At 40.2% G+C, this 17,848-nt stretch overlaps 2 protein-coding genes across 8 annotated transcripts in view; both read left to right on the top strand.

Annotated features, from left to right (window-relative positions):
- Positions 1–510: 510 nt before the first annotated feature.
- MTLN (mitoregulin) lies at positions 511–1,598 on the top strand. Its single transcript, XM_059942774.1, has 2 exons — positions 511–885; positions 1,504–1,598. Exon 1 carries the CDS (start codon positions 578–580, stop codon positions 746–748), a length of 171 nt encoding a protein of 56 aa, XP_059798757.1. The 5' UTR covers positions 511–577; the 3' UTR covers positions 749–885; positions 1,504–1,598.
- Positions 1,599–5,287: 3,689 nt separating this feature from the next.
- Positions 5,288–17,848, top strand: part of NPHP1 (nephrocystin 1) — a 60,241-nt gene continuing 47,680 nt past the window's right edge. For 6 of the 7 annotated variants that reach the window (XR_009506401.1, XM_059942417.1, XM_059942420.1 and 3 more), the window contains exons 1-4: positions 5,288–5,403; positions 8,324–8,397; positions 16,009–16,069; positions 17,160–17,284. Coding sequence is in view for 6 of the 7 variants with exons in the window: in XM_059942417.1 (XP_059798400.1) it covers positions 5,335–5,403; positions 8,324–8,397; positions 16,009–16,069; positions 17,160–17,284 (329 nt within the window). In the remaining variant the exon portion in view is untranslated. Of the gene's footprint in view, positions 5,404–8,307; positions 8,398–15,753; positions 15,873–16,008; positions 16,070–17,159; positions 17,285–17,848 lie in introns of all 7 variants that reach the window. The other variant, XM_059942419.1, reaches the window with a different exon arrangement.

The following is a 17,848-nucleotide window of genomic DNA, read 5'->3' as shown; positions in this document are numbered from 1 at the left end:
GTACCTCCACCGAAAATGTAGTGTTCAAATTGAGATGTGCTGTTTATAACATCTACACCAGATTTCAAAGTCTTAGTATAAAAAAAGAATAAAAGATCTCATTAATAGCTTTTCTGATTACATGTTGAAAAGATAACATCCTTTATGTATATTAGTCTAAGTAAAATACGTTATTAACAATAATTTCAACTGTTTGCATTTTTTTTAATGGGTTCCCATAAAATTTAAAGTCACATATTTGGGTCGCATTCTACTGCTGAGAGAAAATATAAAGAGGCTGAGCTGACCATGAGGTTGGAAAGACGCACCACCATAGTTAGCTAATAATAATAAATCAAGGCAACGTCTGATGAATGCCAAACAATAAGTATGGCAGGGGTTCAGAGGAGGGAACTGTGGGGTCATCCAAGGGCGGGGCAAGTCTTCAGCAGCAGGCGAGATCGACGAGTCTGTAAATTGCAAGAGCTGCGCGGCAGGACGCACCGGGCACGCACGGCCCGCGCCCCGCCCCGAAACGCGCTGCGCCTTTTGACCCGGCCGCCGCGCCGTAGGCCGCGCTGCAAGCCTGGGAGCCGCGATGGCGAACGTGTCCGAGAGGACGTTGCAGCTGTCCGTGCTGGTGGCCTTCGCCTCCGGAGTGCTCGTGGGCTGGCAGGCACACCGGCTGCGGCGGCGCTACCTGGACTGGAGAAAGAAGAGGCTGCAAGATAAGCTGGCGGCGACGCAGAAGAAGCTGGACCTGGCCTGAGATCCCCGCGCTGTCGGTCCCCGCCGGCCACCGCGCGGCCACCTTGAGGCCACCTCGCCTCTCCGGCGCGGGGCTCCAGCCGAAGCCAGGCTCGCCTCACTCTCTCCGCCCGCAGTGCCGGGCTCTTGCCGGAGTCGGTGAGCAGTACTTACAGCGCCGCTCTAAGGGGAGACTTCGGGGACGGACGGATATCTTGGGACAGGAGGGTCTTTGGAGAGCCCACAGGAGGTGACTTGTCCCCCCAGGCACCAGAAAGAGGAGGAAGTTCTGTTTTCCCTAATAACTCACATTTTGGTGTCGTAGTTTAGTTCATTGCGTGTGTTTAACGGGACTGTCTTAACCACGTGCAAAGTCGTTGCACCTTGGCAACATTCAACTTCGAAATGGAAAATACTGGAAAAAATAGAAAATGAAAAAAAGGAGCGTGGAGGTGTTCCTACCACACCCTTCCCCCCTCCGCACATCAGCTTATTTTTAAAAATATCCTTGGTAGCACCATAGTACATCTTTGCATTCATGTTTTGTCATCTCCAGTCTAAATTCTTAGGTCCTTGGCAGGCTGGCAATGGCTTGAAAGTCAGGAGCCTTGAGTCTAGTCCTGGCTTTTTCATCAGAGCTCTGCAAATTTACAGGGTCTCAGTTTTCTTATCTGTAACACCAGATCTTGTTGTTCATGGTTTAACTAAACAATAGAATAATTTGAAGTTAACCATTATGCATTTCTAATTTTTATTTCTCTTTTCTGTTTCCAACAGCTTGTTGAAGATGGATATAGAGAACTGGACAGAAATAGTTTCTCCTTGCACTTTATGAATCAATTTTATTTTTAAAATAAAAAGAATTAAACATATTTGAACCTTTTATTAAAAGGAAAAGGAGTATCTTGCCTCCCATGCAGCTTACTGCATTAAGAGATTTGGATCCTCAAAACTTATAATTACTGTTTTTGGTCAGATATCTTGTTTTCTAAAGAACCTATGCTAGTTCCTTGGTACAATTGCAAAGCAGCGTTGGTCTAGGAACCATTATGATTCCCTTTGGTTAGCAGTGTTGCTGGACCTATTCTGGAAAGCAAACGGCTATGTAAAAATAACTGAGGTAAGGGTAATGTATGTAAGACCTTTACACATCTGAGGCTGACAACATACTCCAAGCACAAAGTATAAGTTTTTATTGACAAAAACTTCATTTGTGTCATTATGGAGTATACATGTGAAGGAGAAACCTCATTGAATAGAGCTTAGTGATAAATCCCAACTACAGTTGACCCTTGAACAACATGGGTTTGAATTGCACAGGTTCACTTACATGTAGATTTTTTTCAATAAATCTATAGGTAAGTGGACCACTGTCCACTTACTATCCATGGCTGGTTGAGTCTGCGCATGCGGAAACATGGATAGGAAGGGCCAACTATGGCACTTGAGCATCCTTGGATTTTGGTATCCGTGGCAGCCTCTGGGGTTCCAGGATGATATCCTCCGATGATACCAAGGGATAACTGTGTCTGAAAATTGAGAGTGAGTGACCAAGTCCCAGGTTATTTTTGATTTTCAAGAGGTTTTTTCTAGAACACTGCCCTTGCTCATTCCTATAAAGATTAATTTTGTTTCTCAGTAAACTTAGGATCAGCTCTGTATTAACACAAGAATATTTAGGAAAGTTGTTTCCACAGAAAGCTTTTTTTTTTTTTTTCCATTTTAGTAGGGCCATTATGCTTTATTACTTCCAACTTTATTTTCATTCTGTGAATGCAGTACTTAAGGACTGAAATGTTGGTTCTTAGAGCTGCATTCCATCTGGGATGCAGGTGGCTGAAGTATCTGAGTCACCATTCATCACTGAGGGTCAAAGAGTTGAGGCTCTTTGAGACAAGGTAGTTTTCTTATGGCACATCCATGGTGCCTGCAGACTGTTGGTATGTGCCTGGTTAAGCGTCTAGGTGATGACCAGTTCTGCCTGTATGCGCCTGTTCTTGTGCCACGTTCCTGGTGGACCTGGTCTTTCCAGTGTGACTCCTTTCCCATTACTTACGTGCAGCACCCGGACACACTCGTCTCCCTCTCCTGTCTCACCCCAGTGTTCTGTCATCCTGCCCCTCTGGGCCTGTGCTGTTCACCCCCGAGGCCTGTCTAGTCCTGATGCGGTTTTCAGCCACCCTACACCACTCAGTCTGCCCCTCATTTTCTGCCTACTGCCTCTTTACACTGTGCCCATGTGTCCCCAGCCCTGTGGTGGACAGTTCCCCCAGATGACATTGCCTCTCACTGTTTCTCCTCTAGCTGTCTACCCCTTGCCCTACTTAAATGTGTTTGGTTTTTTCACTGAAACTATTGCCTTACATGGAGATGTTGCATTTTCCATGTTAACCACTAGTTCTACACTATGAGTCTCTACGAAGCTGTTAAATTCTTTTTCAGTATCTCCTGTGAGACAGCAGTACAAAGTTGATATACATTGTAACACACTGATGGAAGAAAATCATAACGAGTTTTATGAAATAACTTGTTCTCGGGAGAAACAATGGCCATGGTTTGCTTTGGTTTCGGCTACCTCACTTCAAAACGGTCTTGTAGGTTACTCTGATTTTCGTAATGGCATCAAGGGATGACGACAGAAGCAGTGACTAGTGCTAAAGTGACTATACTGAGCATTACAAGTCAAAAGAAATGTAAGTTAACGAAAAAGAAGGCAGCTAGCTGAGTAATCTCGTTCCTTACAGCATCGTGAATACCTAAGTGGTATTTCTCAAACTTGAATGTGCACATGAAACACTGGGGTATTGTTAAAGTTTAGATTCTGATCCTGTAGGTCTATGGTGAGGCCTGAGAATGTGCATTTCTAACAGTCACCCAGGTGATATTGATGATACTGATGTGGGAATCATAAGGAATAAATGCTGCTCACACTGAATAGTGTACAGAAATGTATAAAATCAAAGCATCTTTCCACCCGAGATGAACAAGAGTAGTAAACCTTTTTTGCACCCTTCCTCATACATACATACACGTGTAGGGGGTTTATTTTGTTTATTTTTACCAACATAGAATTGTACCATCTTCATGACCCTGTAACTTTTCCATTTAAAATATGGAAATCCCTATAAAGCAGGTAGATTTAAAAAAAAAATTTTTTATAGACATATGTAAAATAAATAAGAATTCCATAAATGACGGGTTGTCTTTAGTGCAGTTTTTTTCTTTTTGCTTACCTCTAACAAGATCACTTAGAAGTACCGATTTATTAATCCATCTAAAAATACTTTATAGCACTTACTACTTACTCATTTGTTGTTAGATTTTCAATGGAAAAACTATGGCTGTTTAAGTGAACTTTTAAGTATCATGAGCCATGATGGAGAAATTAATTCAAAGTAAAGACATGAGATACAAAAAAGAGTAGAATGGATGAGTATATTAGAGTATGTCATACAATGAAACGTCAGAGAGCAATGAGAATGAACAAACTACAACCCACACGATGATATAGATTCATTGCACAAACAGGTTGAATGAAAGAAGCCTGACAAGATGCCAGTACACGGCGTGATTCCATTATTCAGTTCAAAAAGAGGCAAGACAGATTTTTACAGTTAGAGATTGGGATAGTGTTTACTTTTGGTGTAGGGGGTGGAGGTGGGCAGGGACTAGAGGAGGGGAAGACTACTAGGGTGCTGGTCACATTCTGTATCCAAATCTGGGTTATGTTACATGGGGGTGTGTTCAGCGTGAAAATTCAGTGCGATGGGCGCTTGTCACTTCTCTCTATTGAAGAAAAAAGTATCGCAAATAGCATGGCAGTTGGGCCTGTGGAATTACCTTGTGTGTTGTACTGAAGAACACATCAGTGTGGTTCATCTCTTGAAAAGTGAGCTCAGGTCGTCATTCTTATTCGGTGTAGTGGAAAGAGTTTGGGAATTGGATTTATAGGACTGAGTCCCACTTGGGGAAATGTTATTACAACCTCCCTGAGAGATGTAGAGTGGAGCTCATAATTAGGTGCTCACGAAATTGCTGTGGAACAGAGTCACCAACCTCCCAGAACTCAGGATGGACAATGTGCAAAAGTACAATGAAGTGATACTTCAGCAGTATCCCAAGCGGCAAAGAATTAAGAACTGCCTTTTTGAAGTGAGAGTATAAGCCAGAACCACGTATCCCATTAAGGCCATATAGGAAAGCTATCCTTGCAGTTAATTTAAGACATTGAGATGCTTAAATTGTATCTTAAGATTAGTTTAGAAAAACTGGTGTCAGAAAACAAGTGCCAAAACACCAAGTGCCCCAGGAGGAACGTCGTGGTAGTACTGAGTATTATGGGACTTGTAGTTTCGGACGCCGCGGGGCATTCTCCCTCATCTCCACCCCAATCCTTTGGGACTGGCGAGAAAAGGGTGAGTAGCTGGGCAGTGAGCTCAGGACCTGCGGGCTGGCGGAGCGGCATCCTCGAGGGAGAATCATCCCCACACTCTTCCCGCACCAGCCAGTCGGGCTGGGAGGCGGGCGCGCGGTGATGGCGTCACCTTCCGGTGCCGCCGTCTTGGTTTCCCTGGCGACCGGCGTGAGCTCCGCGCCGAGGCGAAGGAGATGCTGGCGAGGCGAGAGCGCGATCCCCTCCAGTCCCTGCAGCGTCGCAATCAGGAGCTGAAGCAGCAGGTATCATCTGGCTGTCCAGTGGGGAACCTGGGATCTGGCGGCGGGCGAGCTCTGGGGCGCACCCTAACCCTGGGAGCCTACCCAACCCACTTCCCTTTCCAAGTTGTAACCTGCCCCACCCCCAGCATCAAACTGATCCCAGCACCAAACTGATTCTAATCCTTCACACTCCCAGCCCAACCCCGGGGAGGCTAGAAAATCGGGACCATCGACTAAATGCTGCCCTCCCCCGCACCTCACCCTAACGTCTGCATCTCCAACCTAACAACTCCCTTAACCCATCTCACCTCCAAATCTAAACTTTTAACAATAATTATTCCAACCACCTCTGCGCCCAACATCACTCTCCTCCACTCTCCATGCCCCCTTTCCTTTATCCCTCATCCAGTGGAGCTATTGAGTGTTTTTGCTTCACATGAATCCAAGCGAAATAGGTGTCAAGGAATAGTCCTAATATATAAGAAAAATAAGACCTGACAAATGAGCAAAGGACTTGAACTAAAGGAGAAATACTAGTAACACACAAATATGAGAAAAGTTAACTTAAAAGATAATCAAGTAATTGCAAAGGAAGTAAGAGATCACAAACACTTAAAATATCACAATACCCGGTATTGGGGAGGCTGTGATGAAACAGGCACTTACACTGCTGCAGGGTATAAGGCACAGCATTTCTGGAAAGCGGTTTGACAAGATGTAGCAAGTATTCATGCTCCTAAGCTGGGAATTACATTTCCAGGAATTTACCGTACACAATAATAAAAAATTGAGACACAGGTTGAGGTATGGAGGTATTCATCATAGTATTACTTATAATACAAAAGGCTGGATGCAACTTAAATGATCAGTAGTAGGGGAATGGATAAATAACTTATGTTGGGATATAATACTGAGATTAAAATTTTAAGGACATTTTAACATGTTAGGGAAAATATCTGTGATAAAATGTCAAGTTATAAAAAGAATATAAAATTGAATATACAGTATTTCAATTTAAAAATTTTATATGTAATATACATAGAAAAAAAGATGGAAGGAAACATGCCAGCATGGTAACTCTATGTGGCAGAATGCTAATGACTATTATGTTTCGCTTCATACTGTTTGATATTTTCATAATTTTGGGTTGGGGCGGGGAGACTTCCCTGGCGGTCCATTGGTTAAGACTTCGCCTTCCGGTGCAGGGGGTGTGGGTTCAACCCCTGGTCGGGGAGCTAAGATCCCACATGCTTGGGGGCCAAAAAAACAGAACATAAAACAGAAGCAATATTGTAACAAATTCAATAGAGACTTTAAAAATGGACCACAGTTTAAAAAAAATCTTTAAAAAAAAAATTAAGAAAGGGAATTCCTTGGTGGTCCAGTGGTTGGGACGCCACACTTTCACTGCTGAGGGTCCTGGTTCAATCCCTGGTCGGGGAACTAGGATCCCACAGGCCGCGTGGCATGGCCAAGAAAAAAAATTATTTTAAGAAAAAAGTAAGTAGTAATTAATGGGTTGTTAATTTATTTTCTGAAATTCCTATTTCATTTTGCTAATTTTACTTTTTATTTTTCATTTGATCTATTACCAAATATTGTTTCCACTAAATAGAATTATTTTATAAACTTTAGCAGGTAAGAGATGTACTGAATGCTCATATTTTATCCACTTTTGGACTTTCACTTAAAAAGTACAAAAGACGGGATGGATAAATGTTTCTTAATGGACTCTATTGGAATTATAGTGGTACAACAAAACAGAATACTCTTCTGGTAGAAATAAAAATAAAACTTGATGAGACATTGACTTAAGCTAAGCTTTGGCCAGATGCTTAATATGGTTTTGTATTTAACTTTAAATTTAGTGGGACATTGAGAGAACCAGGAAATGTTGTAGAAGTAAACTAAAAAAATTATTATTATTACAAAGATATAACAAAGCAGACTATTGCCAGGATTATTCAAGTTGGAGACAAATTGGCTCCGGAGCCTTTTGATACCCTGCATGTCTGTGAAGGACTCTGTAGGTAGTGTGAGCTCATTCTTCCCTGGCCTCACAGAAGACACCTGAAGCAAAAAATGGAACAGATTTCCAACTTGGTATCCATGGGACAAGTGATCAAGAGCCCATCTGGGTCATGCCTGTGATGACCAACTCTGTCACCATGTGTGTGAATTTTGTGAATAACAGACAGATGCAAAATGGCAAGAGTAGAGAATTTTTATTTCTCTTTTTTCATCCACTTTATCTTCTCCACATCTATAGAATGCAAAAGATGTATGTGCCTCTTTTGTGGGTATGTTGGCAAAGTTACATGTAGTGTTTGGAAATGACTAAGTCACAATGTAAGATATAAGAATGAGGATTAAAAAATTTGTGGTTTATTCATATAATGAATACTACTCAGCAATAAGAAGGAATAAACTAGTGATACACACAACAATATGGAAGTATCTCAAAAACATTCTTGTGAAATGATTACACAAACGAGTACATACTTTCTGGAGTAATGGTAATTTTCTGTACGTTGATAGGGGTTTGGATTACATGGATGTATGCATTTGCCAAAACTCAGTAAATGTATACTTAAGATTTGTGCATTTCATTTGTATGTAAATTTTACACCAAATATTGAACTCTAGTTAATGATACCCATGGTGTATTAAGGGGAAATATATTGATGATTGTAGTTTACTTTGAAATACATAAAAAATAAGATGAATTGATGAATAGATGGGTCATAAAAGTATAGTAAAATGTTAATGGTAGAATCTAGGTGGTGGGTATTTGGATGTTCACCATAAAGTTCTTTCAACTTTATTGTATATTTAAAAGTATTCATTATAAAATATTGGGAAAAAAGAATTAAAATTTTATTTCCTAAGGTTATATGGTACTTAACAATATGATATTTTAAACAGTCTCCATTTATTGTAGGTTGATGATTTGCTTTCTGAGAGTCGATTGAAAGGAGCTCTAGAAGCCAGTAAAAGGCGAGATATTTACCAAAGGTAAAGCATATGAAATTATGTTAGCTTTGTAGGGACTGTACTTACATTTCAGTGAGCAGTATTTACAGCATAGAAATTGAGGCATTATTTCTTTTTTTAATTAATAACATTTCTAAAAAGACAAAATAATAATGGGAAATAATATTGAGGTAACAATGAATGAAATTTTCCAAAATGTATTTTACAATATTTCTTACAATTATCTATGTCTGCCTAGTCTAAATGTTGGAATGATAAGATTAAATAGAGAATTACAAATGTTAAAAAGGGGCAGCTTACATTTATTTTGTACTCTGTATGTACCAAGCAGTGTGGTCCACGCTCTAAAAACTTTTTCTTAATTAATTTTTACAATAACATTGTGAGATACTCATTAATATAGATGAGAAAATTAAGGTTCACAGTGGTTAGTTAATATGTCTAACATTACTTAGCTATAAGACATTAAAGTGGGAAGGCAATAAAAATGTTTTGAGATAAATGCAGAATTTATAGATATATTTAATTAATTAATTAAATTCAAGTATAGTTGACTTACAATGTTGTGTTAGTTTCTGGTGTACAGCAAAGTGGTTCAGTTATACATATATATGTATATGTGTGTATATATATATATGTTCTTTTTCACATTCTTTCCATCATGGTTTATCACAGGATATTGAATATAGTTCCCTGTGCTATGCAGTAGGACCTTGTTGTTTATCCATTCTATATATAATAGTTTACATCTGCTAAACCTAAACTCCCAATCCTTCCCTTCCCCACACCCCACCCCTCCCTTGGCAACCACAAGTCTGTTCTCTATGTCTGTGAGTCAGTTTCTGTTTCATTGATAAGTTCATTTGTGTCATATTTTAGATTCCACATATAAGTGTTATCATATGGTATTTGTCTTTCTCTTTCTGACTTACTTAATATGATAATCTCTAGGTTCATCCTTGTTGCTGCAAATGGCAGTATTTCATTCTTTTTTGTGGCTGAGTAGTGTTCCACTGTGTGTGTGTGTGTTCATGTGTGTGTATATACATATATATATATAAAACGTCTTCTGTATCCATTCATCTGTTGATGGACATTTAGGTTGCTTCCATGTCTTGGCTATTGTAAATAGTGCTGCTGTGAACAGAGGGATGCACATCGTATCTTTTCGAATTAGCGTTTTGTCTGGATATCTGCCCAGGAGTGGGATTACTGGATCATAGGGCAGCTTTATTTTTATTTTTTTGAGGAACGTCCATACTGTTTTCCATAGTGGCTGCACCAATTTACATTCCCACCAACAGTGTAAGAGGGTTCCCTTTTCTCCATACCCTCTCCAGCATTTGTTTTTTTTGTAGACTTTTTAATAATGGCCATTCTGACCAGTGTAAGGTGGTGTAAGTAAGTGTAAGGTAAGTGTAGTTTTGATTTGCATTTCTCTAATAATTAGTGATTTTGAACATCTGTTCATGTGCCTATTGGCCATCTGTATATCTGTATATCTTCTTTGGAAAAATGTCTATTTAGGTCTTCTGCCCATTTTTTGATTGGGTTGTTTGTTTTTTTGTTACTGAGTTGTATGAGCTGTATGTGTATTTTGGAAATTAAGCCCTTGTTGGTTGCATCATTTGCAAATATTTTCTCCCAGTCCATAGGTTGTCTTTTTGTTTTGTTTATGGTTTCCTTTTCTGTGGAAAAGCTTGTAAGTTTGATTAGGTCCCATTTGTTTATTTTTGCTTTTATTTCTATTGCCTTGGGAGACTGACTTAAGAAAACATTGCTACAATTTATGTCAGAGAATGTTTTGCCTATGTTCTCTTCCAGGAGTTTTGTGGTTCTATGTCTTATATTTAAGTCTTTAAGCCATTTTGAGTTTATTTTTGTGTACATTGTGAGTGTATGTTCTAACTTCATTGATTTACATGCAGCTGTCCAGCTTTCCCAATACCACTTGCTGAAGAGACTGTCTTTTCTCCATTGTATATTCTTGCCTCCTTCGTTGAAGATTAATTGACCGTAGGTGTGTGGGTTTATTTCTGGGCTCTCTATTCTGTTCCATTGACCCATATGTCTGTTTTTGTGCCAGTACCATGCTGTTTTGATTACTGTAGCTTTGTAGTCTGAAGTCTGGGAGGGTTAAGCTTCCTGCTTTGTTCTTTTTCCTCAGGATTGCTTTGGCAATTCTGGGTCTTTTATGGTTCCATATACATTTTAGGATTACTTGTTCTAGTTCTGTGAACAACGTCATGGGTAATTTCATAGGAATTTCATTAAATCTGTAGATTGCTTTGGGTAGTATGGTCATTTTAATAGTATTCTTCCAATCCAATTAATCCAATATTAATTCTTCCAGTCCAATTAATAATATTAATTCTTTCTATTGCTTTGAATCATCTTCAGTTTCCTTTATCAGTGTTTTATAGTTCTCAGCATAAGTCTTTCACCTCCTTACTCAGGTTTATTCCTAAGTATTTTATTATTTTTTTGATGTGATTTTAAAAAAAAATAAATTTATTTATTTATTTTTGGCTGCATTGGGTCTTCGTTGTTGGGTCTTCGTTGGTGCGCGTGGGCTTTCTCTAGTTGTGGTGAGCGGGGGCTACTCTTTGTTGCGATGCGCAGGCTTCTCATCACAGTAGCTTCTCGTTGCAGAGCTTGGGCTCTAGGTGCATGGGCTTCAGTAGTTGTGGCACGTGGGCTCAGTAGTTGTGGCTCACGGGCTCTAGAGTGCAGGCTCAGTAGTTGTGGCGCACGGGCTTAGTTGCTCCACGGCATGTGGGATCTTCCTAGACCAGGGATCGAACCCATGTCCCCTGCATTGGCAGGCAGATTCTTAACCACTGTACCGCCAGGGAAGTTCCTTGGTAAGAGTTTTTATCATGAATGAATGTTGAATTTTATCAAATGCTTTTTCTGCATCGATTGAGATGATCATGTGGTTTTTGTCTTTTCTTTTGTTGTTGTGGTGTATCACATTGATTTGCATATGTTGAACCATCTGTGTGACCCTGACAACTTGATCGTGGTGTATGATCTTCTTTATGTGTTGTTGGATTCAGTTTGCTAATATTTTGTTAAGAACTTTTGTATCTATATTCATCAAAGATATTGGCCAGTAATTTTCTTTTTTGGTGTTGTCTTTGTCTCATTTTGGTATCAGGGTGATGGTGGTTTCATAGAATGACTTTGGGAGTGTTCCCTCCTTTTCAATCTTTTGGAAGAGTTTGAGAAGGATCAGTATAGTTCTTTTTTTTTTTTTTTTTAATGATGGAGCTAGGTATTTTTTTAAATTAATTTATTTTATTTTATTTATTTTTGGCTGTGTTGGGTCTTCGTTTCTGTGCGAGGGCTTTCTCCAGTTGCGGCGAGCGGGGGCCACTCTTCATCGCGGTGCGCGGGCCTCTCACTATCGCGGCCTCTCTTGTTGCGGAGCACAGGCTTCAGACGCGCAGGCTCAGTAGTTGTGGCTCACGGGCCTTGTTGCTCCGCGGCATGTGGGATTTTCCCAGACCAGGGCTCGAACCCGTGTCCCCTGCATTGGCAGGCAGATTCTCAACCACTGAGCCACCAGGGAAGCCCCAGTATAGTTCTTTTTTTGTATGCTTGGTAGAACTCCCCAGTGAAGCCATTTGGTCCTGGACTTTTGTTTGCAGGGAGTTTTTAAAATTATAGATTCTATTTCACTTCTAGTGATTGGTCTGTTCAAATTATCTAGCTCTTTTTGATTCAGTTTTGGTGGGCTGTATGTTTCTAGAAACTTACTTGTCCAAGAAATGCAGAATTTAGTTAAGCAAGAGAAGGAACTTCACTACAATCTCAGTGGAGTTGCAGCCTTTGGTCCATTTGAGTCAAATGCAAGAATTATGTCATGGTATAACTTGGATCTAAGAGCAACCAACCTAAGCCTGAAGGTTATGGACTTGCTGTTGTGACAGCAACTATAAAAACAGCTCAAGAGTGAACATCAGTGGCTTAGGCCAAATTATGGTAAGTCCTTGGCCTATGTAGCCCCAGATCCTGTGACCTGTCAGAAGTCTCTGTCTATTAGCAATTCTGCCTTGTTTGGGGTGGTGACCTTAGCTCACTTGAGATGGGAAAACTGTTCTCATGATGGATGATTGTTTTTTGTTTTGTTTTGAATTTTCTTTTTAATCCTTGGGAGAGTTTAAAATTAACTAGAGTTTAAAATTACATAGACATGATGAACTAAATCAAATTAGACTATTATTACTTTTGTATTAAGTTTAGGACATCATTAAAATAATCTGTATATTTTGGGTATTTAAAGAATTTATAACATTCAATTGCATGTGAGATTTGTGCTACTAGTTTAAATGATTCATTAGAACATTTGAAAAAATTTTACTTAAGTCAGGCATTCAGAGTGCTTAAAAGCAAAATAAAATTTTAAGATGTGGGAATTTAATTAACTACCTTCATTAGTAGGATTGATTATTTGAGGAATTTAGCTCAAGTTGAATTAATCAAACAATAATGAAAGAAAAAGGGAAGGTTATTGTACTTGCTTTACTAGATTTTAAAATAGAATAAGAGTTATATGCTGAATTGAAGTCCCAGGGAAAACTAGATTTTTAAATTTTATTTTAATAAGCTAATAATTATTTTTAAACCCAAGTAATAGTCTTCTCTGTGTATAAAAAGATCCCCTCAGGGCTTCCCTGGTGGTGCAGTGGTTGAGAATCTGCCTGCTAATGCAGGGGACACGGGTTCGAGCTCTGGTCTGGGAAGATCCCACATGCCGCGGAGCAGCTGGGCCCGTGAGCCACAATTACTGAGCCTGCACGTCTTGAGCCTGTGCTCCGTAGCGGGAGAGGCCACGAAAGTGAGAGGCCCGTGCACCGCGATGAAGAGTGGCCCCCGCTTGCCACAACTAGAGAAAGCCCTCGCACAGAAACGAAGACCCAACACAGCCATAAATAAAATAAATAAATAAGTTAATTAATAAAAAAAAAAAAAAGATCCCCTCACAATCATTTTAAAATACACATTGATACTTGCATGTCTGAAAACAACATTCAGCCCTTATGTTTGATTAATAATTGGGTAGATATGGAGTAAAAAATTTTTCTACTTAAACCTTTGAAGACATTGTCTGGTTCCTTTACACCCAGTGATGCTGACAAGTTTCATGGTCATTCCTTTGTAATTGATCTCTGTTTGAGGCTTTTCTCCTCAGCCTTGGTGTTTTGAAATTTCATCACCGTGTATTTAGGTGTTGTTTTAATTCTTCTCAACACTCAAGGGGTCTTTTCAGTTTGAAAACTCTTGTCTCTCGGTCTCTCCCCACTAGTTTTTGTTTCTTTGTTTTTTTGTTTATGCCTGAGAGGTTCTCTTGACACTTTTTTTTTGGCTTGCGGGATCTTAATTCCCTGACCAGGGATCGAACCTGTGCCCCCTGCAGTAGAAGCGTGGCGTTCTAACCACTGGACCACCAGGGAAGTCCCTAAATTCAGTCTTATCTTAGCCAATCCTGACCTTGCACAAGCCTTTCTCAGTGTTCCTTTTCCTCAAACCTTCTGAAACCGTGCAACTCAGATTGGGATTTGAACCCATGGGCCGGGTCTCAGACCCAGCCAAAACCCAGATTGGGACTTGAACCCACGGTCTTTTAACTGAGATCACACACCTGGTCTCAGGACTTAATGAAGCTCAGGTTCTTGATGTCTCATCGCAGAAAGAATTCGGTGAGAGACAAAGTGATGGGTAAGGAGTGGATTTAGTTAGAGAGAAACACGCTCCACAGAGTGTGGGCCATCTCAGAAGGCGAGAGCAGCCAACTTTTTCTTTTAACTTTTCCGTGGATGTTTTATTTCAGCAGCTGTATTGTTAATTTACAAGTGTTCTTCCTTGTTCTTTAATTTTTCTTTTTTCTAGCATTGTGTTCCTGTTTTTAGGTTATCTCATTAATACTTCCATGATTGGGAGTTGTTGTTGTTTTTTTTTAAGTTCTTTTCTGTTCTCTGAGTTGTCTTTGGTTCCTCGGGGCTCAGATTTTTTTAATTTGTTTACTTTTGGTTAGTCTTAAATTTTATCTTCCATGTTGCTAGTTTTCTTCATTATGCCCAATGGTCCTTGGATTATCTTTCAAGAATGAGGGACTAAGTTGATTATTTTTTTTAAGAATGAGGGACTAAGTTGATTATTCTAGAGAGTTGCCATGGGTTCTTCTACTGTTGTGTGTATAGGTCTCAAGGACCAGCCCTTCCTGTCATTTTGCTCTGTCATCTTCAGCTTGTCGGTGACAGCCCTGCATACCATTACAAAGTCCCCAGTCATCATTACCTAAAAGCAGAAAGGATGATGGTTCTTTACCTGCTCCATCAGGGAGAATAAAATGGGAGGAGCTGCCCAACACATTTCTTTTGTGTATCATTGGCCAGCGCTGGGCCATACACGCACCCTACCTGCAGTGGAGGCTGAACACTTGCGTGTCAGCGGGAGGTCAAGCACGCCAGCGTGGAGGAGGGTGGCAGAAGGGCTGTGGGGCAGGCACCTAGCAGGGTCAGCTGCAGGTTGATGTTTCTACTTCTCTTTTCTGCCTCTTTCACATAGGATTTTTGTCCCCCTTTTTCCCTGCTTATTTCATTTTATGAGTCTCTGGAAGAAAAAAAAAATAACTCAGCATAAAAAATAATGACTTTTTCAGGTTATTGGTGGAGAAAACATTTGATTTTTGAGAACTCATAACTAGCTGTAGCCCGCTTTCAGGCATTTTTTTCTCTCTCTTTTTTTTAAACTGAAGTATAGTTGAGTTACAGTGTTGTGTTAATTTCTGCTGTACAGCGAAGTGAGTCAGTTATACCTATATATACATTCTTCTTTTATATCCTTTTCCTTTACGGTTTATCTCCGGATACTGAATATAGTTCCCTGTGCTATGCTGTAGGACCTTGTTGTTTATCCATTCTATGTATAATAGTTTGCCTGCACTAACCCCAAACTCGGTCGTTTTTATGCTTCTAATTTGGGTGTCTTAAGACTTAAGCCAAATTATATGAGCCGTCCATGAACTATCTAAAACACGGTACCCATGTGGATGGGCCATGTTCACAAGGGGAGTGTGCTGTTGGGGGAGGGGCCAGCTGTAGAATCCTAAACTCTGCCTTCACATGGTTACTCTCCCTCTGACTAGCTCTGGTCACTTTTCAGAACCTCACTTTCTTCAACTGGAGTGAGGGTTGTTATGAGACTCCAATGAGGTGATGCTTGTAAACTGCTTAGCAGTATTTGTGGCGCAAAAAATAAATTTTAGCTGTTATTATCATTATTAGTTTTGTCATCTTGGTTGCATCCTAGGTTTGTGGAATTTTAGAGCTGGAGAAGCATTTTTAAAGTCCAGTGCTTTCCTTATTTTAGAGATAGGAAACTGAAGCCCAGAGTCGCTGAAGTTTTCTGAGTTCCGGTTATCGTACCTCGTACCTGAGATCTTGACTGTGAGGATCACCCAAGCTAATGGATGGAAAGGCATTTAACATGTGAATTTTTAAACATCATTCATGCAATAGAACTTGCCTTACCTGCTTAAAGACTTATGTATGATTTTATAAAATAGCTTTTCGTTCTGACAATTAAAAAAATCAATATTTTGTTTCTTTCTTTTTTAAAATTTAGATGTATCCAATTAAAACAGGCAATAGATGAAAATAAAAATACTCTTCAAAAATTAAGCAAAGTAAGTATTATGGTTAATCATGTTAAAAAAATTCCATTTTTACCCAAATATTTTGTTAAGTGGAAGCTCGTTAGAGGGGGTAAGTTCCTGGGTTCACATAAGTTATGAAGTGTAACTGTGGTCAGTGCTGACCTGCCCGATGGGCTTACTGAATGTGCTTGGGAGCAGAAAAGCCAGGGCTCCAAATCCTGGTAGAAGTTCAGCTTTAATGAACTCACCCAGCATTGAGGACTCGGAAAAACCCGGAAGGAGCTATTTTTATTTTTGCATTGCGTAAGTTTTATGTTTTACAGTTTAGAATTGTTTTCATTTTAATTACCTTGTGGGGAGAGTACATAATCTGGCCCTGAGGGTAAGTGGTAGAGAAACTTCTTATATCACATGGCAGCCCTGATATTGGTGACTCTGCAGAAACAGGGCAAACTAGAATTTACTCTGGGCAGTTCCCATCAGGATTTCCTCTTTTAATATGAGCCTGAGCTTCAGCTAGGTGTCTGGGCTAGAGACTCACAGAGCATTTAGGGTGGAAGGCATTTGAAAGTCATCTGCCTGCCTGTATGTGAATCTTCTCTACTGCGTCTGAGACAAGTGGTCACTGAGTGTCTCTTCTGCATTTCTCCAGTGACACAAAACTGTAATTCCGGAGGCAGACTGACCCTAAATTTGAAAACCTAACCATTCCTGTTTCACAAATGAGGAAACTGAGGCTTCCAAAGGTGAAGCAGCTTTCCCAGTGTCTCACTGCCAGTAAGTGGCAGAACTTGGACTTGGCACTTGTGTTTTTGACTCCAAGGCCAGTCCTCTGTCTGGAACCTGTCCCTTACTGACTATAGAGGGACTGCAATACCAAGCAAGAAAACAAAACAAAAAAACAGGAGGTATACTTTTATTTTGTCATTTGGTTTGCATTCCAACATAATAATCTACATTTCTTTTAAACTTACTTCTCTAAGGTAGGCATAGTCTCATATCAATATTTGCTTTGTCTTATAGCACTTACTGGAGTTTTTTACTTTTAAAATAAATGTAATCGGAAACTGAAATTTTTATTTTTATTTTTTTAGTGAAATAGACTTGTATTCTCTCATAGGCTGATGAACCTGCCCCTGTTGGGAGTTACGATCAGAAGAAAGAGGAGGAACACAATCTTTTGGATAAGCTCACCCACCAACTGCAGGAACTTGCTGTGTCCATAAGTAGAGAAAATGTCACTGAGTATGCTCCCTTCCTTCCTTTCTTTCTTTCAGATATTATGTCACCAACAGTTTTAATGTTTGACTCAGAATAAAGTCATATATAGATAAAAACAAATGGCAGTAACAGTACAATCAGTCAACATTTATTTACTGTGTATAGTAGAAAGTGTGAGATCCCATGAGAGACGTAAAGAAGTAGAAGCCATCATCTCTGCTCTCAGGTAATTTATAAGCTAGTTGGGGAAACAAAACAGAGATTGGAAAAGCTAAATAAACAGATGTTAGAAAATAAGGATCGGGCTTCCCTGGTGGTGCAGTGGTTAAGAATCCGCCTGCCAGTGCAGGGGACACGGGTTCGAGCCCTGATCCGGGAAGATCCCACATGCCGCGGAGCAACTGAGCCCGTGCGCCACAACTACTGAGCCTGTGCTGTAGAGCCCGCGAGCCACAACTACTGAGCCCGCGTGCCACAACTACTGAAGCCCGCATGCCTAGAGCCCATGCTCCGCAACAAGAGAAACCACCACAATGAGAAGCCCACACACTGCAACCAAGAGTAGCCCCCGCTCGCCACAACTAGAAA

This window comes from Balaenoptera ricei, chromosome 13 (genome assembly GCF_028023285.1).
Source record: "Balaenoptera ricei isolate mBalRic1 chromosome 13, mBalRic1.hap2, whole genome shotgun sequence".
NCBI lineage: Eukaryota > Metazoa > Chordata > Mammalia > Artiodactyla > Balaenopteridae > Balaenoptera > Balaenoptera ricei.
This window is presented reverse-complemented; position numbering and strand designations above follow the sequence as displayed.